Source organism: Actinia tenebrosa, unplaced genomic scaffold (assembly GCF_029948245.1).
Source record: "Actinia tenebrosa isolate PJP-AT-01 unplaced genomic scaffold, QUT_ActTen_1.0 PGA_scaffold8__29_contigs__length_14323225, whole genome shotgun sequence".
Classification (NCBI taxonomy): Eukaryota; Metazoa; Cnidaria; class Anthozoa; order Actiniaria; family Actiniidae; genus Actinia; species Actinia tenebrosa.
In genome coordinates, this window is record NW_028292585.1 from 11,611,581 (window position 1) to 11,637,689 (window position 26,109).

Below are 26,109 nucleotides of genomic sequence, written 5' to 3' on the forward strand. Positions count from 1 at the left end.
TTTAGCATATATGTTATCCACAGGATTACCGGACCCATAATGAGAGATAGAAAAATACTGGCCGGCTCGCCCCGGATCACGACCACCAGGCGCCCTGGAGCCCCCTTGAAAATTAAGAAAAATTCTTACCAGAGGCTTTAAGCCTAAGTTGCTTAATCCACATGACTTTCCTTTGTACTGATTTATCAATGTAATACAATATCCATAGGTGCTTCAATATTGGGTTTCAACCTTTTCTTCAAAAAGTTGCTTTCAGTGATTTCTTTCTTTTCCCAAAGGATTCACACAAAAGTTCAACAAGATCTCCAATAACTGTGTAGGCCGAAATTTGCCTTTTCTTGAGCTGCTGTAACGGTCTTCTTTGATCTCACTCCTCTTCTTTGTTTTTATGGTACACGAACTTTACCTCAAGAGTTGCTCTCTCTCACGTCTTGATCCCTGAATACTTTGAAGGCTCATTTTTCTAGTGAACAGTAATATCAAGAAGGAGGGATGCAAGACACCGAGTGGAATTGATCAGATGGCAGCATTTCCATGATAACTATGTAAACTTGTGTTTGATCGGGCCTCTTTAAGCAGGGCTTTTCCTACTAAACCCATCAACTGTTCTTAGCTAGAATAAATAGCCTTAATCAATGATCACACCATCATTTAGTATAAATTATTTTATATACTATATCACTCACTTAGGGTTGCTTACATAATACAGTAAAACCTAACCTTTCTTGGTATGCCGCTCTTAATCATTTCAATGGCAAGAGTTTTCCTTACAATAAATCTCAATACGAGGATATTTTCATGATCTTCAATTGCTGATGTAAGACTTGCGAGTCATCAGTATCCTGTTTCAGGTCTGTATAGTAAAGAGCTGGTTGCTTAAGCTGTGGGTCTGCTGCTGCTGATACACTGAGAGCCCAAGCGCAATCACTTTTCCAAGAACACGTATTAAAGCTGAAAAAGACTATTAAAAATAGTTTTAAAAAGCCCCCCCCCCCCCCCCCCCCCTATGCATTTCATAATCGTAGCTTAGGACTGTCGCGTCATGATTTCTGCTTCCATTCAGGAGTTACGGGTAGCACTGTAGAGGGGAAAAGCTCAAGGGGGGGGGGGGGTTTTTTTAGATTCTTCTTTTCTATTATTAAAATTGTAACATGAACCTACTGCAATGACAACAAGTGCTTTACCCAAAAAACCCAATTCCCCACCAATCCCTATCTTCCTCTTCCTCACAAACCAAAATCCTGCACGTCCCTGCCAACCTATACAAAGGGCCTTTTTCTGTTTGATAATCAGATGCTCGTGGTCTAGATTCAGTATAAGCCACACCATATGAGGCATGAGTTTGCAGTCAATCCGGAAGCTACAGACCAACATGTGCCATATTTCTCTACAAAAGGTCTGAGTACTACATTGGAAGGGGGCTACTTGACAGGTTCTCCAAATCACATGGTTCTTTCCGTCATGTCTCTTCTCTTGTAAGTCCATAACTTCCTTTTGTCTTTCTCGGAGCATTTGAAAAGTGGCAAGAATTTGTATTACTGCCATTCTCCTCAATCTGTTCCAATACGTTGACAATCTTATGAAGGCTAGCTCGATTCAAGGTCCCCAGTTAAGAAATCGTTTGCTTTGCGATGTGAGCGCTATAATGGAATCAAAGAATCAATTGGTCACCCTTGGCCCCACCTTTTTTGGAATCAAAGATGTGTTCACACACCATTGTCCATACTCGATTCACTGCTTAAAACACAAAGCATTCTGTCAGGTTTGCCAGGTTTCAATTTTGAATAATCCCTTTGAAAGTAACCTTGTGCGTCTCGCTTGAGGCGCTTTGTTTTTACCCATGAGGGTTGTACCACGTGGGTGTTGGTAATAATTTGTGTGAACGGGTCCACAATATGGGAGTGACGAAAAGTACCGTAAGTGTGGCTGGAGAATGTTTGGGAGGACGAGAGGAGGGGATGGTGTGATAAGGTTGGAGGCAAACGGGGTGAGGTAGGAGGGATAAGTATTGGTGAGAAAGGTGATATGGGAAGGGGGAGAATGTGGGGTGAAGTGAGGATTTGCGGGGGCGTGAGGGGCGTTTTGGGTACTGGTGATAGGAGAGAAGGCAATTGGGGGGTTGGGAGACAGTGATGGGCGTTAGGGGGAGGGCGTGGAACCCCTTTCGGGTCGTCACGGTACACTAAGCGGTCTCGGTTGTGTAGGCGGTTCTGCGCCGGGTGGGGGCGGGCATGGGAGTGCAGTGTTCCAGTCCGTGGTATGATGATTGAAGGTTCCTCTTGTTTTGGTCAACCGGTGTGGTTGGGTGCCAGCGTTTGTGGGTACAGCGGTCGCCTTTACCGGGGGTGGCTTCCGGTTGGGTTCTCCATCACCGGATAGATTGAGCGTCAGTTATGGCCTGACCTGCCCGGGCTCCCGCGATCAGTTTATCCTAGAGTGATCCTGCCATCCTACGCGACGCTTCCGCGCGACGGTCGCGTCGGGGTCTGGGGCCCCCCGTGGACGCGCTCGCCCGCGCCACTTATTGTCTGAAAATTGAGTGAAATATTATAGTACACATATTTTTACAGTTTAAATATTCTATGAAGGATTACTTCTTCTTTATTTTAGTAAAGAAAATTGCTTTATTTTAAATATCATACATATAAGGCTTCATACTGAATTTTTCATCTACAGTTTGTATGGTATCAAGTTACCATCTTTTAACATTCCTGATATAGTCTGATATGTAAAAAGTTAACATACAATTTCGTTGTCCCTTATTAAATAAAACACACAAATAAAGTTAATATATGTTAGATAAATTAACATATCATAATATTTGTCTTCGAAATGAATTTTCCTTCCTTTCTCCAGGTCATATCAAAAAACTTAGTAAATTCATTAAAGCCTAAACATTCAGTTGAAAAATCAATGTAATCACTTAACAGGATGGCTAAAAATATTTTTGGTTGTCTTGGAGGCAGCTTATACAGATTCTCTTCAATATTTAGGGAAGAACGTGTCCGAATCCAATATAGCAAAGCAAACGGTTCGGTACACAATCGATATATGAAAGTTTCAGCTCACTTAAGGAAGAAAGCTGCAACAAAACCCAAAAACTCGTAAATAAATGAAGTAAAATGCGCAATTACAAAAAAAAAGCACTTATAACTTGAACTCCGTAAATGTTTCATAAAAATTTTACTTTCTTCAAATACTAATCAAGATGCTTAATATAATAACAATGGGGATCGTTTGACCGATGGTAATACACATATATTTTTATGCGGAAGCCTCTTCAAGTGTAAAAAGTAAATATTATACGACAGAATCGCAAAACTTAACAAACTTTTTTTAGCAAGTTCAAACAAGAAGAAATTTCCAAATGTCTAAGACAGTCATTTAAAAAGTTCCGAATAAGCCAGTAATTACATTAAGCGTGCTGTAATCACCATTTACTGTAATAACGATCAATCATCAAATGACTGTCAACTATACTGTAACGAAAACTTATACTTTCTTTTCTGTGTGGAGTGGATTCAACTGCACCTCCATTCGATAGACACCTGTTCTATCATGGTGTCGTAGTGTTATGAAAGTATGACAGAAGTTTAAGTTAAACACAGCATGAAATTAGTACGCAATTACAAAGAGAGTATTTTTCGTATCCGTTCTGTTCGGTGGTATCAACGGTCGATAGTAAAAGGCCTATAGTAAGCATATTCATAACCTTTTGACCGTAAAGTAAACATCTTCAACCTACCTCCCGCTCGTGAATTATCACCCAGGTGTTTTTATACTAAAGTAAATGATGCGGAACGTACACTGCGGAACCAATAATGTGAATGAAGAGCCATAAGTTTTTATATTGGTGATTAGCGAATTCATTTTGATTGTTACGTAAAACAATAGCCTTTTATCTTTTTGTCAATCTCATGGATGTCGCCACTAGCAATAAAGCGCCGCCCACATATAAACAGTAACTTCCAGGATCTTACCATAGAAAGTTTGAGATCGGAGGTGTACAATATGGTCGCGATGGCTTAGTGTTACTTACTAACTCTAAACGAAACCCATTTTACAAACCAAAATGCCGTTTTTCTTTAGCCTAATGCGCGCTTTTTTTTTTTCCGTGTATCTCTATCTTCGTTTCTCTTCTTTTCTCTTCGACAACTTTGAATGTACCAGGAATATGAAAGGTAAAACCAAAAAGCCATAAGTATAGCCAACGAATAAAGGAGCATCACGTGAATGCGTCACGTGTTCAAAACATGCGCCGTGTCAAAAAGTTTGTGAGTTGAGTTCAGTCGGAGAATTAGGAATTCCATCTCTCTCTGTGATCGCATCCACGGTGCCTAATGTTTGTCTGAATTATGTATGGATATTGATGGTACTGGGTGTTTCTTGCATAGTTTCTTGTTATTTGGATTCATTTGGGTTTACGATACGCCTGTTTATGTTTTCAGGGATTTTTCATTCAAAGAACTTCAATAAGTGAGTACAAGTGTCCTGCCTTTTAACTAGCTCTACATATGTTATCTTTCTTCTCACATAGCCCACCACTCCTCGCTAACAACCAAAGTACTTTTGGGCTATTTTCTATTGTGTGTGTACTTTAAAATTCGAAATAAGATCGAAAACACATGGAGAGATCCTGTGATGGTATATAATTTTCTGCTCATGATTTTGATTAACGTGCCCAAATGCTCTAGAGTGGCTTTCACCAGACATCCCTATAAAGAGCTTATTGTTTATTTGATTTGAGTTATTGTTGATTTGACTGTTTTTTACATGATTATAGCAGAACATTATGACATGAAGAGGAAGAGACAACAAAAAAGACATAACCCCACCATTACCCCCACCCCTCCTCCCACCACACCCCTCCCCCCTCCACCCACCTACACACACCCCCCGTACACAGCACCCCAACAACGCCAACCCCCAACCGCCCCCCCACCCCCCCCGCCCCCCCCCCCCCACCCCCCCCCCACACCCCCCCCCCCACCAACTAAGCCGACCCTCTTGCAAAACCCAAACAACTCCACCCCCAACCGCCCCCCCCAAATCAAAACCCTACAACGGCCCCTCACACTCCCCCACCGCCCCCCCCCCTCACCCCCCCCCAAACTCAACCCCCACACCCAACACCACCGAACAACCCGCAACAACCCCCCCCCCGCCCCCCCCCCCAACCCCCCACCTCGCCCCCCCCACTCCCCCCAGGCCACCCCCACCCCCCCACCCCCCCCACCACCCCTGCGCCCCCCCCTGACCCTACCCCTCAGGCCCCACCCCCCTCCCCCTACACCCCACCCCCCCCACGCCCCCCTCCCACCCCCCACCCCCCCCCCACTTCCCCCCCAGCCCCCACCCCCGACCGCGCCCCCCTACCACCCTCTACGCCCCCCCCCCCCCCCCCCTCTCCCCCCACACCCCTACATCCCCCCCACACCCACCCCCCCCCCCAACCCCAGGGTCCCCCCTCCGCCCCTCCCCCCCCTCCCCATCCGCTTCCAACACCCGCCTTGAGCCCCCAAGTCACCACCCCCCCCCGTCTACCCCCCCCGCCCCACCGGCCGCCCGAAGTACCTCACCCCGTACGCCTCCCCCGACCCCCGGCCCCCCGCTCTTCTCACCCCAACCCCCCTACACTCAACCAAGCGTCCCTCTCCATCCAAGCTACCTAAAACCTACCCCCCCTGCTGCTGCCCAGTCCCCCCACCCCCCCGCCCTCCACCCTCAGCCACCCTGACACCCCGCTCCTTCCCCTACCCCCGACACGCACCCCTACCACACCCCCCCACCCCCCACCCCCCCCACCACCAACCCCCCCCCCCCCCCACCTCCACCCACAAACCACCCCCCCCCACCCCCCCCCTCACCCACCCCACACCCCACCTCCCCCACCCCCCCGCCCACCCCCCCAACCCCCCCCCCACCCCACCCACCCCCCCCCCCCCCCCAAAATAAATCCATTTGACTTTGGAGATGATGACGTAACATTTGAATCTGCTGAGTTTGTGAGTCAGTCTGAAGTGAAAGATTTCTTTAATGTATCTCGCGGGATAACATTTGATGATGATGACAATGATAGTGATGTCTCACTTGGACAACCATGGGGTGGACCACAGTTCAGTATTGGTAATGGTAGTAACTATATTTGTCCTATTTTTAAGGAATATAAAATACACATGCAATATTGTCTTTGTACTGTGATATAAACACGCTGGGAGCTGTAGAGCACGAAAGGAGCAAGCTTAGGAACACGAGGCATAGTCAAGCGTATCTCTTGCTTCTCAAGTGCTATGCAGATCCCAGAATGCTTATATCACAGTACAGAAACATAAACAGCCGTTTTATATTGCTTTTATAAAATATTAATAAAAGACTTTATGTTTCTCTATGTCCTTCAATATAAACATGGTAGCCAACCAAACAGTGCACACATTATATCGCAAATATTTTATAATTAAGAAATATAAAACCTGTGCGCATGTCTATGTACTGTGATATAAACATGCTGGGAGTTTATATCTCAGAGCTGTATAGCATGAGAAAAGCAATACTAGGAACTTGAGGCATAGCCAAGTAGTTTTATTAAGTGCTCTACAATATCACACAATACAAAGACATAAGCAGCTGTTTTATATTCCCAGCCAGTGAGTCAGCATGCACATTATATTTTATCCAGCACGCACGTTATATTTTTGATATTTCATAAATGTGTATACTTTTCGTATGGTTCCTGGGATCCCTCAATGGAAAACATGTTGAAAATTCTTATTTTTCCACCAACTCCTGGAAAACACATGAAATGTGCCCGTAAATGAGATGTGGCATGGAGTGGAGGAATTAGGGGGGATGGAATTGATGGCATTCGATTAATAGCAGTATTTGCTTTTCTTACAAACTGTAATTAATTAACACAATTAATTATCACACAGGATTTGGCATATTTCCATACCCTAGAAACCCCCTGGATTTTTGGGGTATGAATAATTCTCGGTAGCACAACCCTAAAGGTACACTCAATTGAAGAATCGTTGTTGGGTTCAGAAACTTAGAACATAAAAGCTGAGACCGAAATGGTACACGGGAAATGACATAATTATATTATAATTTATTCATTTGCACCATCCATGCAGTCGGTTTAGAATGCCAAACGCGTATTAAAAACAGTTGATAATACCACAGGTCGACCGTCACAGCATGCATCTAATTAACATACTTCCCATGTGAGATTTCGGTCTCAGCTTCTATGTCCTATGTCTCTGAACCCAACAACGATTCTTCAATTGAGTGTATACATGCATATTGAAATTTGAATCAGTAGTTACTCTGTGATAGAGTTTTTCTAAGAAAAATGATTGATTGATGGATTTGCATTAGAATTACATCTCAAACTGATTTATTCCAACCTTTATTGAATAACAGAAAAGTCTGATCCTGCCAAGTCTGCAAGGTTTAGATCTGCAAGCTCAGCATCATCTCAGTCTTCTGCTTCATCTCTGCCAGGTATTCAACTGCAATGTAGTTCCAGAAATTAACATCTATACCCACCCCCACAGTTGAATTTGAAATTTGTGAAGGGTGGGGGCCAGAGAAACAACAAAAATTACAGTGTTTGTATGGAAGAATATTGGAATTTCTGGGGGTAGGGGCAGGGGTCTCAAAAGAAATTCCTCCATGAGGAGGAAATGGGTAATTTCTGGAACTACCATATACAATATGATTACAGAACCATATATATATACTGTGCTGACAAAAATACTGTTTTTTAGTAAGGTTGGCATAGCAGTATTGCACTTGCCCTGACTTTGATCAGCCAGTGCAAGGGTGGATCCAGGGTAGTTTACGTGATTTCCGTAAACTACTCAATTTTTTTCAAAGCTACACATTTCTTTCTAAATAATGTCAAAATATGTGTATTACATTATTCTAGAAACTTCTAGAAACAACTCACTTGGTTGTTTTTCAGTTAATTATTAAGGAAAAGTCAAACAAAAATGAGTAATCTCGTCATTTCTGCCGATTTATTACCGATTCCCGCAAAAATTTTCGGGTTTCGGATATCTCCGTCGGTACGCATCGGAATGCTATCGGAAAACGATCGGAAAACAGCCTTTGTCAAATAGAACCTCAGGGGGTGAGCGTGCGTAGTTGTAGAGCTAGGCCGGTGTGACGATCGTAAACTACTCAAAGAATTCTCTGATTGGCTGGAAACACATTGATTGTTTTGGAAACCACTCAAACCCTTTTCTGATTGGCTATCTACTTTGCAAACTACCTCATAAACTACCAGCAAAACTATAAAAAGCTAGACCTACCCCCGTTGGGTCTCTTTCGTTCTTATGATTAGAGTCATAGACTTGCTTTGAACGAAGGAATATTCTACAATGCGTGGCGACCCGATTTGCAGGAGGGAGGACTGTTCTCCTTTCGACATTGGCTTGAATTTTAAAGAAATTGGCTCTTCATCACCACAAGATAAGCTGGGGTTCATTGAGAGTGTGTGGAAACCAGGTGAGATTTTTGATTTCCCACTGTCAATAGAAAATAGAAAGCCTCGTAAGTTTGTCTTTGAATGGCTTAGAAGATATCCCTGGCTTGCATACTCTAAATATCTCGATGGAGCATTTTGTTTTCCCTGCGTTTTGTTTGGAGTAGAATCTGGTAGAAATGCTCATAAATTAGACAAGTTGTTGAAGTCCCCACTCACATGTTGGACTTCAGCGGCTTCGAGACTTACAAAACACGCCAGCGGTAAATGTGAGATGCACAATTTTGCTGTAATTGCCATGGATAACTTTTTGAAAACAATGAGGCAGCAAGCGGTCCCAGTAGATCAGCAGTTGAATAATATTATTCAACAGCAAATCGATAGAAATAGGACGGTCCTTAAGTCTTTGTTTGAAACGATAATTTTCTGTGGGCGAAACAACATAGCTCTCCGGGGTCAACGCGATGATGACCCAACAAATGCTAGTCTATCAGGAAACTTTCAGGCTCTGCTAGAATTTCGAGTGCAGAGTGGTGATCAAATACTGCAGAATCACCTGGAAACTGCACCCAGAAATGCAACTTACATTTCTAAAACCATCCAGAATCAGATGATAGAAACAGTAGGTTCTTACATTTTAACTAGTTTGTCAAAGGAAATCAGAGACAGTAAGTTTTTCTCTGTTATGGCAGATGAAGCTGCAGACATTTCTAACAAAGAAAATCTTTCATTTCTTGATTCAAGAAATATAATTAGAGAAGAATTTATTGGGTTTTCTCTTTGTGATGAGGGAACAACTGGAGCTGCCATCAAAGATAAAATACTTACAGCAGTAGCAGAATTAGGACTTTCTATGGACGACTGCAGAGGCCAGTGTTATGATGGGGCAGGAAATATGGCAGGTTGCTTGAATGGAGTTTCAACACTTATAAGAAATGAATTTGACAAAGCAATTTATGTTCACTGTATGAACCACAGGCTGAATTTGTGTGTTGCTGACACATGCCAACAACCACTTGTTAGAAACATGATGGATACTGTTAAAAGAATTTCTGATTTTTTTAACAATTCACCAAAGAGACAGCAGTATTTGGTCATGAAGGTTAAAGAGATAATGCCTCAAGCTAACCATACTGTTCTGATAAATGTATGCCAAACAAGATGGATCGAAAGAATAGAAGGAATGGACAGAGTTGTAGAACTTCTTCGTCCTGTTGTTGCTACACTTGAAGACATATCAATGAACAACAATGATCTTGGAACTGGGGACTGGAATCGACCTAGTAGAAATGATGCACAGACCTTACTGAATGCAATAACTTTTTCATTTATTGTTGCTATTGTTATTGTTAGACACATGTTAGATTTAACCCGACCTCTCACTGTCAAATTACAAAAGAAAGCAATGGATCTTCTCAAGGCAAAGGATGAACTTGCACTTTTAAAGTCAGTCTTAACAGAGATGAGAACTGACATTGATGCCAGGCACAATGCACTCTACCAGGAAGCTGTCACTTTAGCAGGTCAAGTTTCAGTTCAACCAACCATGCCTAGAGTAGCTCAGAGACAAGTTCACAGAGCCAATGCTGCAGCCCAAAACCCTGAAGAATATTATAGGACAAATTTAACTGTAGTTTTTCTAGACCATATAGTCCAACAACTGAACAACAGATTTCAAGATGATGTGTTTGTTTGCTACAGAGCACTTTCAGTTATTCCATCAATTATGCTGGCCACTGGTATTGTTTGGAAGGATAATGTATTAGCCTTTTGTGAACATTATAGGCAGGATATACCTAATTATGCAGGTTTACAAGCAGAACTTATTCTGTGGGAGAGAATGTGGATGAGGAAAGATGATCTAGGAGAGGAAATCCCTGATAGTTTAGAAGGGACACTTGAGCACATTGACAATGTTGCTTATGCTAATATACATACCATACTTCAAATCCTTATAACTATCCCTATGTCATCTGCTTCTCGTGAAAGGTCCATTTCAACCCTCCGTAATCTTAAGAACTACTTAAGAAATACTATGGCTCAAGACAGAATGAATGGACTGGCACTGATGCATTCCCACAGAGACATGGACTTAGATCTTGAGGAAATAATAGATTTATTTGCTACTTTAAATCCTACACGAATGAGAATGGAGAATATCTTACAGTAATATTTTATATAATATTTTTGGACCACCACTCCAGTGTTCTTAGAGTACTTGTGAGTTATGTTCCATCTGGATTAATAATTATCTGATTTTTAATCCTTAAACTGATGGGGAACAGTACAGGAACAAGGTGGAATTTTTAAAAACTTATTCTTTTCTGAAATCTATAATATTGTTCACTGGGTTTTAATTAAGCTTGAATGGTCTTTACATATTCTCAACTGAACTCAGCAATGAATTCATCTATAGTGGAACACCTCAATCTAAATAAGGTAATGTATTCATTTTGTATAATTTGCTAGTACATGTAAATTCTAGTACACTGATATTGTGACTGTATGTTCTCTATTTTTCATAAAGTATTCAATTTGCTGCAATGCCACTTTTCCTTTAATAGCATATATTTTGCATTGTACTTTTACATACTAATACTTTTGATGTCATTTTTTTCACATGATGTCCTTTGATGTGCTAGATTCTTCAACTGAGATAAATCTGTACAAGGATCTTGACTGCAGACAGCATGCTATGGTAGATGTATCCTTTTAGGCAGTTTATAACTAATAGGGGTATGGTGGGTTGGGTATAAATTCAGAGTAAACTACTCATGTCCAAACCCTGGATCCACCCCTGCAGTGGTTGTTTCTAGGTAATAATAGACCCTTCGTACTTAGTCCTGAGAGGAATTATTGTAGGGGACAAAACAATGGATGTTTTTTTCATAAGAAAAGACGGCCTATGGTTCTGTCTCCCCAATAATTCCTCTAGGAAATCAATGCAAGGATTCTATAAATTTGAGGGTTTTTATTTTCTGTAGTTCAAAACGACCCTGGTTCATTTGCAAGCGTATCTTCACAGCGATCAAGTACTACAGCAGCTAAAAAAGTCACTTCTGGTGGTTCATTGCCAAATTCTAAAACCTTGTCATCATCATCAAAACCCTCCAAATCTACATCCCACACTGTATCAGCTGCAGCTGTCAGGGGAAAAACAGGAACATCTACAACTAATATAACTAAAACTACAACTACAACTACAAAGTCTGCTTTGAATGCAGTCTCAAGTTCTATATCAGATGGTAAATGAAAAACGTCATACATGCAATGTGTAGTATCAGATAATTATCCATACCCACCCCACAGAGGAATTCGGAATTTCTGAAGGGTGGGGGGGGGGGGGGGGGGGCTCAGAGAAAGAACCAAAATCATAGAGTTTGTATGGAAGAAAATTGGAATTTCCAGGGGTATGGGGGGGGGTAGTGTCTTTAAAAAATTCCTCCTTGGGGGGGTATGGATAATTTTTGGAACTACACAATATATTTTCCAAATTAGTTCAAGTGACAATTAAGCAATGAATTCAAGTAGAGAATGGACTTCAAGTCTGTTGTTGTGAAACGCATGGCATGAAGGAATTTTGCATTCAAGATAATATCGTAATTAATCATGGTAATGATAAACTTGGTTGAATGTAGAATAAAATTTGGCAATAATCTCGTAACAAAGTGAACCAGGGCTAATATTTTTGCTTCAAACCAAAGTCAAACCTCAACTTGGAGCCATTGTGTCCATGGTAACTTTTGTTTTCTGCTTAGAAATGAGTCCAATTAACATAGAAATATACATGCACCTTTCGTCTCTAAGCTCTCTGGTTCAATTGATGGGTTGCAAGCATTCCCAGGAGAGTCAAAATACAAAAAAAAATTTTCGCCATTGTGGTGTCATTAACATTGGAAGATAATGAGAAATCTTTTGTTAAATGGCACCAACATTTCGGCAATGAAGCAACATGCAATCAAAGAATTCATGGAGCAAATTGATGTGAGTTAAGTTAACCATTTGTTGGTTCTCTTCCTTGATTTGAGGGTTTTTCTCCAGGTTCTCTGATTATCCTCCCTCAAAGAAACTTAAACATGCTAGATTACAATTCTATATGCGAGCTACTAAATAGTTACTGTGCCCTGACTAAGATCAGCCAAGGGGCTGTTTCACACATCAATCAAATAGAGGGAACAAATAAATGGGTTGTGGGCATCATAACTGTATGTTGTAGTAGGCACTTTCAGGTATCTAGCATGATCTATGATAAGTTTTGTAGTGTGCTTGAAACCGTGTGCTTGATTTACGTTATGTTTTGTTCATTCAGTCGTAGCCAGTACACCGCAAGTATCTGTTAATGAGTACTACAGACTTCAAACTGAAGTTGGACAACTTAGAAGAGACTTGCAAGTGAGATTATAATCAATATTTTAATCATTAGTTGATTTGATATTTTAGTCTTAGTTTATTTCAATATTATTTACTTTGTATAAATGATGATAAAAAGGTAAATTATACACCATGAAAAGTCAGTCAGTTTTTTCACCTTTTCATGGTGTATAATTTACCTTTTTATCATTACTGTTTCATTATAAACACCGACGCAGCCCACACTAGTTTTTAGTTAGTTATCTCTTCTAAGTTATCAATAATCTTATAATTTGCTGTTCAACAACTTCTACTAGATTGTAAACGCTTTTGTCTGTCCTGCATTATTGTCTTACTTATCTGCTTTTTTTACTTAATCCATTTCTTCATGTATTAGATATTAGATATTCTTTGTCCTACGCATGTAATTATTAATACTTTTTGTAAGTAGGCATATCAGTAGACCCCCTCAATGGCCTTCTGCTCTTGGGGTTAACATGAGAATAAATATTTTTTGAATAATAATAAAATAATCCATTATTTTCAGGCTGCCAAGCAGAGTAGACTTAAACCACTTCCAGTTACAGAGTCAGTCACAAGAATAATTCGTGGTCAGGTAACATTATCGAATATTTTATCTCAACTTTCCTTGCTATTCACTCTCTATAAGAAGAGTTATTCAGAGCCTTTTGTGTACAAACTCAAGGTGATGGTACAGGTTCTTTTTGATTCAAAGTTGGGCGGCAACTTCAGCCACCCAAGTTCATTTCAAAGTCATTTGCTGTGGTCACCTGGGTAGGGGGGGGAGGAGGGGGATATTTAAAGAAAAAACACAGATTTCAGCTTGGCATAAAGTTTTATAAACATCACAAGTGCAAACTTGATGCATTAAACAATGGAACAAATTTATAAACACCACCATTCTATAAACGATACTGACTCAGTCTGTCATCAAGAAAAGAACATATTGTCTTTAATTCAGTTTACTTGGTATTCACGTTTGATTTCAGCTCAATGACTTACGACACAATAAGCAATAAACCACCTGTACGCATTACGACTCGCAAATACTCCACTTTCCAAGAGAAACACTTAGTGAATAGATTATTACTAATGCTATATTTAAAATAATGATGATAATGATAATAATAATACTGCTATTTTCAGTTGAGCTGGCCGCTGGCCAAATTTTACTTGATCGAGACAAGTTCGAAGTCATTAAATCAGATGCCCCTAAACAGTGTTTTGATAGGAACATGAACTTGTTTTTCTTGACGTGCAAACTTGCCTTGTTATCATGCTTTTAAGCAAGAGCGGGAGAACTTATGAGCGTGGAAAAGCTCTAAGCAATGACAATCATAGACGAAATTGATAAAATGTGGCTTGACAAGTCATAAAGTCATGCGTCTCAAAACAATGTTTGGGGGGGCGTAACAGTCAACTTCAAACTTTACTCAATCCAATCAAAAACTGAAACTAGCAGTAACAATGTTTATACAAGAAGCTCTCATCACCAAGGTGTTTTTCAGAGAGGTCCTGAGATCTTAATTGTCAGCAAACAATTGGTTTTATTAATTCAGGTCATGTAATTTTTGATTCTCTAGCCATACTCCCTTGAATTACACAAATCTTTAAAAGACAAGGTTAATCTGTTGGACTGTGCTATCAAGATGCATGATGGCAATGCTATAATAGCTGTAAGTGATACATCTGACATATATTATTATAATTATGCATACTTGGTGGTAGTTATTGCTCATATCATTCTTTTTTTGTTGAGATCCCTTTATTTCAAAATTCATTATCTTCCAAGTTTTCTACAGATTATTCTCTTGATCCGCCTATGCTTGACTCAATTCACTCTGCTGTGTCATGCCTATTCACCATTTACCAGTCATTTAATGAATCACCTCACTTTTCTGTGTTATCAGTGGCTAATTTCATGTGATTAACCTCTGCAGGTTATTTTATTTCTCAAAAAGACAGTTAAGAAAGGTATTAGTAGTGAAATTGTGTTAACTTGGAAATTTTATCATGCAAGTTTACACACTTTACTTGGGTTGGAAAGGGATTCCTAAATCCTCAATGGCACCTGCAACACAATCATTGCGACCCTAATTTAAACAGTTATGAGTAGTTCACATATTACCAGTAAAAGAGTTCCAGCAGGGATTTTTTTTCACAGATTGGAAAAACTCCCTCTGACACCCAGGGTATGGTTCACCCAACCCAAACTTAAAAAATAGTTCCTATCTGTGACCATTGAGGTATATAAGTGTGACTGTTCTTTCTCACATTCCAGAAATATTTTGTAATCAATTAATTCGACAACCAAAAGCATTACATCATTACTGCAAATTCCTACGTCAGAATTCTGACCTTGAAGAATTGGTACAACTTTACCGGTGAGTGTCATAAAAGTGCTGCAGAAATTGATCCCACCTTTTTAGTTAATATATTTGCAAGGTAGCCTAAGATTATAATCTTTTATGTATTTGTTATCAAAGCAGGTTAATTATTTTGGGAGCTTTTGCAGATGTGGACCTGCTTTCACTCACACTCACTACCACTTCATTTACTATTTTATGCACACAGCACTCAACTTATATGTTGGACTCACAGCAGTGAAAGACAGTGCATTAGCAGCAGACACCACACATGGCACCACATAAGATACCTCAGTATCATATTGACCTCAGCCAATAGACCCCTTGCATTGATTTCCTAGAGGAATTGTTCTGTGTGACAAAACAATGGGCTGTCTTTTCTAAGTGCAAAAAAAATCCATTGTTTTGTCCCCCAGAACAATTCCTCGAGGGACTTGGTGCATGGGGTCTATCAAATTGTTTTATTCCCTTAAGTAGTTGTTTATAATAACATCAATTGAAAGTTGTTTGTCAGATATATTATCAGATCTTGGCTTCCTTGTTTGCTCCTGTTTGGCTTAGCTGGAATCCTTTGTTTTCATTAATATTCTCTATTATGATTGGTTAACTATGGCAAAGTGGTTATTAATACACCTCTTTAGCTTGGGCGTAGACCATGTGTCATTCCCTAGAGCATTATTTCTTTGTTTAACGGTCGTGCATGAGGAGACGCATGAATATGGATACAACTCAAACAAAGAATCTTATTCTCAAGGGAATGAATCAAGTCTAAAATGGGAAAACGTTATGCCCAAGCTAAAGACATCTTTTTGAAGTGTCTGCATTGTAAATTAATCAATTTTTGTTTTTTTTTTTGTTTTTAGGAGACTTGGAAAGCATGAAGATGCCATTGTAAGTGTACTAACAACTAGAGTAGAGCAGTTATAGAGCAGTATTTGTATGTGGGAAGCTTGCAGCATGAATGCTGTCGTGACATGGCAGTTATGCATGTGCCAGACCAATCACATTTTGTGAGAATTTACTCTCCTATCCAATCAAATACCCTAAACACTGCCTGTACATGGCATGGGCACTGTGCCTAAGTATGCCAGATCAGTCGTACTGTATTGCATGAGAAAAAAATTAGCCAATCAAAATTCTAAAAAACATCAAGTTGCAGCAAAGGCATGCATATAATATGGAAAGCTTTTTACAGTGATATAATGCTGTATGTAACTAAGCTTCAGCTGGGTTGTGCAGGAGGTCATGGCTTAAGCCTTGGCTGGACCAACACTCAGGGTCTTAGATAACTGCATGAGGAGAAGGTGCTGCCTTTGTAATTACATCTGCAAATGGTTAGACCTTCATGTGGCTAGGATGACCACCTTGATGGCGGTCCTGTCCCTAATCAACTACAGATATTAAAAGAGGACCACAGGTTTATCAGTTGAATTACTGTCAAGTGTCTTCCTCAACAAATTTCATTCATCCATCCATCCATCCATCTATCCATCCATTCATCCCTCCATTCATTCATTCATTTATTCATTTATTCTTTTCTTATCTTGCTTGCCTTCTGCAGATGGTAAAGTTCAATAATGCCGTCAAGATGCACAACCCAAGCAATCGTCTTTTTACCCTAAAAGAAATATTAAAGTATGGATTAGACTGCAATGAGGACACTCGAACCGTGAACATTTTTTTCCCTTTAGGTTATTATTCCCTGAACTTTCTACTGTTCCAAACCCTCTAAAATGAAGCAGAATTCAAATACACTGAGCAATCAAAATAAAATTTACTTCTTATCAATTGGTTCATGGGATGATTTACAATATGTATTTTTTAAAAGAGACAAAAAATTTGACATGTTCATGGTTGGAGTTTCTCGCTGTAATATTCTAAAATTTTCCATTTAAACATGCATAAGAACATTATTTATTTATTGATTCATATTCTACAGGAATGATGTGCCAGCCTATCCTATATCAGCAGACTGTGTGACTACCATACAGGAATATATCAAACTATTGAATATGCAAATAGATCTAGAGGTAATAAGAAAATACACCTCTGGGCTGATCTAAATCAGGGCATGGTTCAAGGGCGGATCCAGCCAAAATTTTAAGGGGGACTGATTGAGTTTAGGGGGGCTAATTGAGTTTCTTCCGTCAACACAACGGAATACAACAGAAAAAAGCATCTTATTCTTCAGTTTTGTTTTGTTTTGTTTTCTGCTGAAGGGGGGGGGGGGCTTCAGGCTGCCTTTGTTTCCCCCCCCCCCCCTCCCCCGGATCTGCCCTTGTGGTTATCTCACAGACTCAACCCTAAAACAACCTCTGGGCTGATCTTAGTCAGGGCACGGCTAACTTACAGATTAATTTGAATTTAGCACACTGGGTTTTGCATAGTGAGCATAGTGAGCAACTGGAAAATGCAGAGAAAAACCCTCAATTAAAATCAAGGGAGAGAACCAACAAACCTTATTCATGCTAAGACAAGAATAAAACCTGTGACCCCAGAAGGGTAGAGGAGAGAAACATGTGTACTACCATGATTCCCACCTTGATATTATGACTATGGATAGATAGAAAGATAACTTTATATTACTTTAATGAGCTGAAGACTCATTTTGATACAAATTTAAGGATTTGTATTCATTTAAATACAACTTATATTGATTTTGTAGGCTTCAGATACAAGAGCAGAGCAAGAAGGGAGTAATATCACAATGACTACTATTCCTCGACAAGCAACATTACCATTATTACCAGTTATAACTACTTTGTATTATTGTTGTATTTACCATTACGGACAGCCTGAGGTAAAATTTGTCAACTCATCTTGAGTTTAATCTTTGGTGCTTTGTAGATTTTGATGGAACCATTTATTTTTGCCAATATTGAAATAACAGCTTTTATCTTTCTTTTTTGCAGAGCACTATTAGCAGTCCCCTTTACTTGCGCAACACATTTAAAGTATGAACAAATCAATTACTAGTCATTGTTTGTACTAAAATAACTATTTAAAGAAAGCACTTGATATTTTATGGAAATTAATGCCAGCAATGCATAGAGTGTCATCTTTTATAGGATGTCTATGGATTGGCAGATTTTGCAAATAATTTAGTCTAGTTGGGATTCTGAGTAAAAATTTTAATGGATTGGTGGATCCTACAAGGTTAGTGGATTGTTATCCATTTTTTGGTCTGGATTTCAGTTTTTGCTAATTACAGAGTTCAGATTGTGGACAAAATAAGATTTATTGTTAAAACACAATCACACACAAAGCAGTTGTCAAATTATTTGCAAATACAGATTTTAGCTTTTTTCTTTTTGAGTTGATGGATTCAGTCATTAATTTTAACAAATTGACAGCTTTGCATACCCTCTCTTTTATGTGAATGTGACATGAAAATAGCATTTAATGAAATAGATATCTTATCGGGATTTGTATGTGGTAGTGTCATGTGACAGAGTCAAAAGACACTATTTTGGACAGTAATTATTTAGTCATAAATCTATATTTTTAATTAGGAATGCCTCGTGTACACATAGGAATGTAATTCTTTAGTTAACTGTTTGCGTGGAAAATGCGTAAGCAAGAAATAATTTCCGTACGTAATTACATTACAGTGAGTCATGCCTAGGTTTGGCGCTTGTTTACGTAAGTTCGTGTTTGGGACATCCTGTTTGCGCCTAGGGCGTGCAACATTGCATAGGATGTGTAAGGTCTTAAGAATGCAGGTTTTTCCATAAAAATAGGCCCAAACTAAGCTTAAATCAGTGTAGTAAAAGTTCTTGAAGACGTTGCACATATCAAGACAAGGAATTCTCTACGATGTAAAGAGATATCCTGTAATCTCGTTCCCGTTTTTTTTCATGTATTGTAAAGTTGTGTGAATTTTTCAATAAATTCTTTTGTCAAAACCACTTGCAATCTGATTCATAGCTGAGCGCCTTGCCGCCGGTTACAGTCACGTGACCTGTTAGTCCAAAATAATGGCCTATTGTTTATTGTTTTAAAATCTGTTCTACAGGCTAGAACTGATAGTACTGTATTTACTTTAAAATAACCTCTTACATTTTGTACTGTAGCTATCAGAAAAACAGTTTGAATGGACTGCACTTGCGGCTTGTGCCAAGACAAGAAGATGGAAAGACATTGATGATCTTTTAAAGGGAAAGGTGAAGTGCAACTTGATATATATTATTTCTGTACAGACAAATTTACTGACATAACTTTTTTTGTATTTACTTGCTTTTCACAGGGATGGTTTGGTACGTCAAAGCTGCGCTCTCTGATTGGTTTTGGTAAAGTTGTGACTCTTCTGTACCACAATAAAACACCTGAAGAGGCAAGTTCAATTACAATGAGAACACTCTCACTTTAACTGCTTTTGGGGGTTATTATTTCCTTAGTGTATCCAGTGTCGATGCCGTGCTTCTGGTATCTGATTGGATGGATAGTAAATTCTAGCACAGTGTAATTGGTCTTGCATATGCTTTGCCATGTCCACAGGGAGCCCACAGAAACAACGTTCAAAAACATCTATCATACATCTATCTCAAAAAAGTTTGCTAAAAAGTTGATATATTACCAATTGAACTTAGTTGTACAACTAATACATTTTAGTTGACCTGATATTTCTTATTTTTCCAGATACTTAGCAAGTACTTAAGACTAATAGATGATCTCAATAATAGGCTTTCATTAGCAGTCAAGTTCAAATGCCATGATGTGGTTATAGAGGTAATTTCACTACTTACTATGTCTTCTCTCTTAAAGATGAGAATATGTGGACTGCATAGCACTTATGAAATACATGAAGATATAGAAATATAGATAAGTTATAGTGCTTGGGAACGAGGTTATTCCGGGCGAAAGACCCTTGGAATTAAATTCGGAAAAATTCATTTCCGGCCTCGCTGGGAAATGAACCCACGACCTTCGGAATTGTACTACCGATGCTCTACCAGATGAGCTAGAGGTCAGACTAAAAATTAATTTCTGACCTCGCTTCTCTCTTAAAACTAAGACTTGTGGTTAGGCATTGTGTCAGTGAAGTGTTGGTGATGTGTCAGCGTAGCGTTGGTGATGTGTCAGTGTAGTGTTGGTGATGTGTCAGTGTAGTGTTGGTGATGTGTCAGTGTTGTGTTGGTGATGTGTCAGTGTAGTGTTGGTGATATGTCAGTGTAGTGTTGGTGATGTGTCAGTGTAGTGTTGGTGATGTGTCAGTGTGGTGTTGGTGATGTGTCAGTGTAGTGTTGGTGATGTGTCAGTGTAGTGTTGGTGATGTGTCAGTGTAGTGTTGGTGATGTGTCAGTGTTGTGTTGGTGATGTGTCAGTGTAGTGTTGGTGATGTGTCAGTGTGGTGTTGGTGATGTGTCAGCGTAGTGTTGGTGATGTTTCAGTGTAGTGTTGGTGATGTGTCAGTGTAGTGTTGGTGATGTGTCATTGAAGTGTTGGTGATGTGTCATTGAAGTGTTGGTGATGTGTCAGTGTAGTGTTGGTGATGTGTCATTGAAGTGTTGGTGATGTGTCAGTGCAGTGTTGGTGATGTGTCATTGAAGTGTTGGTGATGTGTCAGTGTAGTGTTGGTGATGTGTCAGTGTGGTGTTGGTGATGTGTCAGTGTAGTGTTGGTGATGTGTCAGTGTGGTGTTGGTGATGTGTCAGTGTGGTGTTGGTGATGTGTCAGTGTGGTGTTGGTGATGTGTCAGTGTAGTGTTGGTGATGTGTCAGTGTAGTGTTGGTGATGTGTCAGTGTAGTGTTGATGTGTCAGTGTAGTGTTGGTGATGTGTCAGTGTAGTGTTGGTGATGTGTTGATACTTTATATGCTTTCAGACTTTGGTTGCAATGAAAGACAGACAGAAACTCAACAAGTACAGAGAACAAATGCCAAATTATGCAGCACAACAACAGACTATCACCAATTATCTAAGGAACTCAGTAAGTTGTTTAGCCTAGCTGCTACCTGTCACTTAGTGAACACTTCCACAAGTTCTTGATTTCTTTTTGACAACTTTTAATTTTGCTCTTGACAAATTTTAATAGTGCTCTTTACCGCTAACCAATTATATTGCTGCTTCACTTTGATGTTGCGATAGGCGGAGTTCGTACATCAATGTAACGGTAATGAAATATTGAAATAAAAAGAAATCCAAAACTTGTGGAAGTGTTCAAAGTATGACCCATACCTCAGTAAGATTATTTACATTTTTCATCCTTTTTACTCTAGATAACCCCAACCACACAATACTTTCACATAGTGCCACAACATATATCCATGAAACAAAATGTGCTGTCTAATTGCAGCTGTTTTGTAGAAATTAGTGGATATTACTTGGGCAGAACATTGGGAACTAATGATTATTAAAAGCTAAATATATATGAAACAAGTCATTTCCATCACTTTCCATGAGGCCTTTAAATTTAAACATCCCTTTAAATTTTTGTTAGCTGACATTGTCATGGAAATACTTTGATTGACATCCATCAAGACCTGTGTCATGAAGACAGTTCAAATTAACTTTCTTTTTTATTTCATCATTTGTAGCAAATCAAGTGGAAAAACTAAATACTAAAGAAAGCCTGGGTCAGGTAGACTTGAACACATTATCACAGAGGTTTGAACAGGCATGTGGCAGTGATTTTAGATGGCAGTGATTTTAGATGACATTTCACATGAAAAAAGAATTTTATTCCTCAGAAAGAGATTCTGGTTCATGTGATTAGTGGCACAACAGATCGTTTTTCAAATGACCAAGGATATATATTGATTTGCTAATAATCAAATAAGCAGCTTTAACGCTAGGTTTATGACATAATTTACAATTTACGAGTCATTGGTGAATCAAATGAAGCACTTGACTCCTGGGGTTCAAAATATTTGGTAATGAATATTTAAAAAATATATAAGAATACAAATTATAATTTTATAATAATTTATAGGATGTACTTTTGTACTTTTGTGTCATAAAAAACTAATATTTGGCAAACAATTCTGAAAATTTGTAATAAATAGCCAAGTTTCATTATCATTCAAATTATTTTTTCTGTCATTTTGATTGGCCAAACAACTGCTAATAAGTACCTACGAATAATATTCTGCTCTTGCGTATTATGATGCCAAGCTGCTTTTCTTCAAATAATACAGTTTGCTCATGTGCAGTGGCAATGCATTTGTGAACATGGCTCACTTCCCTGTGACTTGGTATGTTTGATAGAAATAAAAAAAGGCCAAAGCTCTAATAGAAAACGGGAAAAATTACTTTGAATGATAAAATAATTATTATTGAACTCGGTTATCACAAAATATCAAGATTTGTTAGTGTTTTGCAAACAATTATTTGCCACTGCTTTTGACATCAGTAAATAATATTCCTTGCACGCTACTAACAAATCACGATATTTTGCTCACCCTCATCCAATACTTGCTTAATATTCTCATAGTGATCAAGCACAAAACAGTCAGAGTTGAGGATCTGGGTAAACAAAAGAATAATGACAATAACATTATCATATACCCAGAGCCTCAACTTCGCGTCTTTTATACTTGACCACTCAACCAGAAAAATTGATAGTTGGCCTGATTGTTCCAGAATGTTTAGCTTTGCATTGACATGTCCTTGGTACTAAACAAAATGGTGAACCTTTTACACCGGTAGTTATATTGTCTTGCATTTTCTAGCCTATACAATATTTTTAATTGAAATATTTGGACTAATTTGAATAACTACTGTATAGCATTTCAAATATTCCACGGGGGGAAACGGAATAATTTTTTTTCTTGATATTTGGTTTCCCAGAGTGCTTTGTGAGCTTTGATGCACATTGCGTATTGAATGCACGTCTTTGTGATAGCAGAGAATATTAATTGTAAAATAAATTATTTCTAATTTAATTACAGTATAGGTTGATTATCATTTTTAATATACATTGTAAATAGTAAGTAACTGCATATTTTTAAGGAGTTGTATTAGTTGTGATAACATCTTGTTCATCGTCGTCATCGTCTTCTAGTGATGATTTCAAGGACTGGATGCTTGTTGACATTACTAACCCAACCATTGGTCGAGAAAGCTTCTTTCTGTGTTGTAACCTGAATCGTCTAGCTTTAGATGTTGGGGATCGCCCATCAAACGTGGATTCACTGTATGAATACCAATATTATCATCAATGCCAGTATAAGCCTGCACTAAACACTGTGAGCAGGACACTGACCATACACTAATCATGGAGATATTTTACTAATGCTGATCAACCAGTACTTAACAAAAATCAAACAGTTTTTTCCGTACTTCGTACAGTAATACAGCATAAAGATATGCAGACGTAAGCACAAAAGAAGTTTTCTTAAACTTCTTTACACACTTTGCTGTGTGTATATGCAGTTTGCTTCAGCAACTATGCTCTGTTCACTAATGCGGCAGAGTTTTCGACCAATTAGAGCATGCTTACTATTTAAGCTATATATTGATAACAACATATAAACCTTTCAGCTTGCAGTTTAATTTGTGAGTCTTTTGCCAATGATTTCAGACCAGTGTCATTTCCTAGAGTAACATTTCCTTATTTAATGGTAAGAGAAGCCATGAATATGGATACAACTCAAGAATCTTATTCTCAAGGGAATGACATTTTGGTCTGAAATGGGAAAACATTAAGCTCTATGTAATGGAGAACCAATATAATGGATTTTTTTTTTTCTACCTCGTATCACTTGAAACAGATCTTGTTCTTTCTTGGACTTGAGGAGTTGTTTCTAGTAATGTCTGTGTCTTGTGTAGAGCTTGCAAAGCTTGTCTGTGAATAAAACAAGTCTGTTTTGAAAAACCCTTAGGCCCTGGCTAAACGAGGAAGCAAGTTTCCAGAAACATGTTTCCCACGCGCATGTTCCCCAATGTTTCCAAGTTTAGCCACATGCGAAACATTGCTACATATGTGCAACAAATTTTGCTTCCAAGATGCAAAAATGTTTCTGCTGTGCAACAGAAACATTTCATGCTTCCAAGACGCATGGAAACAATGTTTCCCAATGTTTCCTCGCTTAGCCACGAAAGTCAACATTTCTAAAAGTTCATTACTTGGCAACGCTAGCTCTATCTTGAAAGTGCACATGCGCTAACCGATATTGAGCAAGCATGCTTCCCGATGTTTCCTGACAGTTTTGCCACCTTTGGAAACATTTAAGAAAACATGTTTCTGGAAACATGTTTCCTCATTTAGCCAGGGCCTTAGCATGAACATAACCACTCTGTGCTGTCATGGAGTGACACCTACCTTAATTCCTTACAGTCATCACAAGATTTAATTCCTGCTAAGTATACCTCCCTGCGACAGAAATAAAAGCTTTTACAGTACTCTACATCAAATTGATTTTACAGAATGTAGCAAAGCATAAATAGTATTTCACTAAATAACTGCTGCTATAAACATTAGTGCATAATAGCTAGATTTAGATTGCATATCTTATAAATTCAATCAAAAAAGCCATGAGCAGTTGGCTTCTTGCTATATGGTTCCTGTGTCAGTATATCGCAGCAAATGTTTTAAGTTGATAATACATCAACTTTTTTTGAGATTTTTGTACATAATTCTCGAAATTTCTGCACAAAAACACATATTCACTATAATATATACTGAATTAAAACATGATGACTAATTTATTTGAATAACTATTGTTCTGCACTGACAAACCACTGACTAGCATCGTGTTCACGTGGAAACAAAAAGGCATTTTCACGTCCATGCATGTAAGAGAGGCTAGTCAGTCATTAGTCATGATCAGTGCAGAACAATAGTTATTCAAGTATTGATCACTATATTTTGATTCAGTGTATCCTGACACAAAAACCAGGGCTGCCTGTGAATACATCACTGGATTTCTGAACCAGGTTAGGCCCCATGCTCAAGCTAATACCTGGCTTCATCCCATTTATTCTGAAGAATGAGAGCTGTAGCTTTTGACTTGTATGGTTTTGGCAATGAAGGATTTATTCTGATGGCCTAAGAAAGAAATGGAAAATTACACTCAGAGAGCACATCAATAAAGTTTATGTATTAATAGTAGAGTGAAGTCGCTAGAGTGATTTGATTTAACTCGTGAAACAAAGTCGTATAACTAGTGACTAACAGTCAAAGTAAAACAAAAGAAAACAATGGAATTAGCTGAGTGACAGATCCAGGAATTTGTTAGGAGGGTGTCCCAAATGAAAAAATTTACATAGAGATATGATGCATTGCTTCAAAAAACGTAATTGTAATTATTGCACTGGTGGTATCTGGTGCACCTGCCCCTGATTAGTGTCTACTAATATTATGTATTACGTTGACTATTCTTTCACGGTCAAGGTAAAATCACTCTAAACCTGTGAAATAGTTATTAGACTAATACAATTAGACCCTAATTCCTTTGTTTCTTTTGTGTCCATTTGACACAGACTAGTGTTTTTTATTTCACTGGTTAAATGCCTTCACTCTTCTATTTTTTGGAGCACATTTGGAGTAATTAAATTAAAATACACTTAACTTATACTAATGAGGTCTATACATGTATGGAAGGATGGGTTCAAGTTCTAACCAAGAGTCCATCAACTATTTTTGCAGCCAAATGTCATCGATAGTGGCTTATCTAGTAGATGGGCCTTTTGCTTTCTTGGTGCTTTCCAAGTTTGTTATAAGGAGTTGCACATATTAAGAACCCCCCCCCCCCCTCCCTCCTTCAAAAACCCATTTCCAGGGACCACAGAAAGGAAGGTGCTAGGGACTGAGGGCTATATAGATCAGCCCATCCACTTTGCACACAAGCGTCAAAATCAACATGGGAGTTGAGTGTTGCATGCATAAAATATTGAATTAGTGCAAAACAGCTACAATGACTGTACACTTAATAAAGATTATTTCATG

At 38.8% G+C, this 26,109-nt stretch overlaps 3 protein-coding genes across 5 annotated transcripts in view; 2 read left to right on the forward strand and 1 right to left on the reverse strand.

The window, feature by feature from the left end:
- LOC116306298 (spermatogenesis-defective protein 39 homolog) overlaps positions 1 to 23,104 on the forward strand; it is a 26,761-nt gene extending 3,657 nt beyond the window's left edge. The window contains exons 5-22 of the mRNA XM_089024345.1: positions 5,950 to 6,126; positions 7,420 to 7,500; positions 11,470 to 11,730; positions 12,795 to 12,877; positions 13,383 to 13,451; positions 14,440 to 14,532; positions 14,797 to 14,830; positions 15,138 to 15,240; positions 16,086 to 16,113; positions 16,784 to 16,857; positions 17,162 to 17,252; positions 17,888 to 18,022; positions 18,135 to 18,176; positions 19,296 to 19,385; positions 19,469 to 19,555; positions 19,861 to 19,950; positions 21,046 to 21,150; positions 21,758 to 23,104. Of these exons, the coding sequence (XP_088880471.1) occupies positions 5,950 to 6,126; positions 7,420 to 7,500; positions 11,470 to 11,730; positions 12,795 to 12,877; positions 13,383 to 13,451; positions 14,440 to 14,532; positions 14,797 to 14,830; positions 15,138 to 15,240; positions 16,086 to 16,113; positions 16,784 to 16,857; positions 17,162 to 17,252; positions 17,888 to 18,022; positions 18,135 to 18,176; positions 19,296 to 19,385; positions 19,469 to 19,555; positions 19,861 to 19,950; positions 21,046 to 21,150; positions 21,758 to 21,778 (1,664 nt within the window). The 3' untranslated portion in view covers positions 21,779 to 23,104. The remainder of the gene's footprint in view (positions 1 to 5,949; positions 6,127 to 7,419; positions 7,501 to 11,469; positions 11,731 to 12,794; positions 12,878 to 13,382; positions 13,452 to 14,439; positions 14,533 to 14,796; positions 14,831 to 15,137; positions 15,241 to 16,085; positions 16,114 to 16,783; positions 16,858 to 17,161; positions 17,253 to 17,887; positions 18,023 to 18,134; positions 18,177 to 19,295; positions 19,386 to 19,468; positions 19,556 to 19,860; positions 19,951 to 21,045; positions 21,151 to 21,757) is intronic.
- LOC148905176 (52 kDa repressor of the inhibitor of the protein kinase-like) lies at positions 7,820 to 11,307 on the forward strand. 3 transcript variants are annotated; one of them, XM_089041009.1, is made up of 3 exons: positions 7,820 to 8,508; positions 9,178 to 10,924; positions 11,128 to 11,307. In XM_089041009.1, the coding sequence occupies exons 1-2, from the start codon at positions 8,382 to 8,384 to the stop codon at positions 10,653 to 10,655; spliced, it is 1,605 nt and encodes a 534-aa protein (XP_088897135.1). In that variant the 5' UTR covers positions 7,820 to 8,381; the 3' UTR covers positions 10,656 to 10,924; positions 11,128 to 11,307. The 3 variants fall into 3 exon arrangements, with proteins under 3 accessions (XP_088897135.1, XP_088897134.1, XP_088897136.1); XM_089041010.1 differs by having other exon boundaries at positions 8,368 to 8,508; positions 9,276 to 10,924; XM_089041008.1 differs by having other exon boundaries at positions 7,820 to 10,924.
- The window catches only part of LOC116306301 (uncharacterized), a 6,665-nt gene continuing 2,276 nt past the window's right edge, over positions 21,721 to 26,109 (reverse strand). Inside the window, exons 4-7 of the mRNA XM_031716333.2 lie at positions 25,124 to 25,209; positions 24,484 to 24,534; positions 23,914 to 24,006; positions 21,721 to 23,353 (exon numbers count right to left, since the gene is read on the reverse strand). Of these exons, the coding sequence (XP_031572193.2) occupies positions 23,167 to 23,353; positions 23,914 to 24,006; positions 24,484 to 24,534; positions 25,124 to 25,209 (417 nt within the window). The 3' untranslated portion in view covers positions 21,721 to 23,166. The remainder of the gene's footprint in view (positions 23,354 to 23,913; positions 24,007 to 24,483; positions 24,535 to 25,123; positions 25,210 to 26,109) is intronic.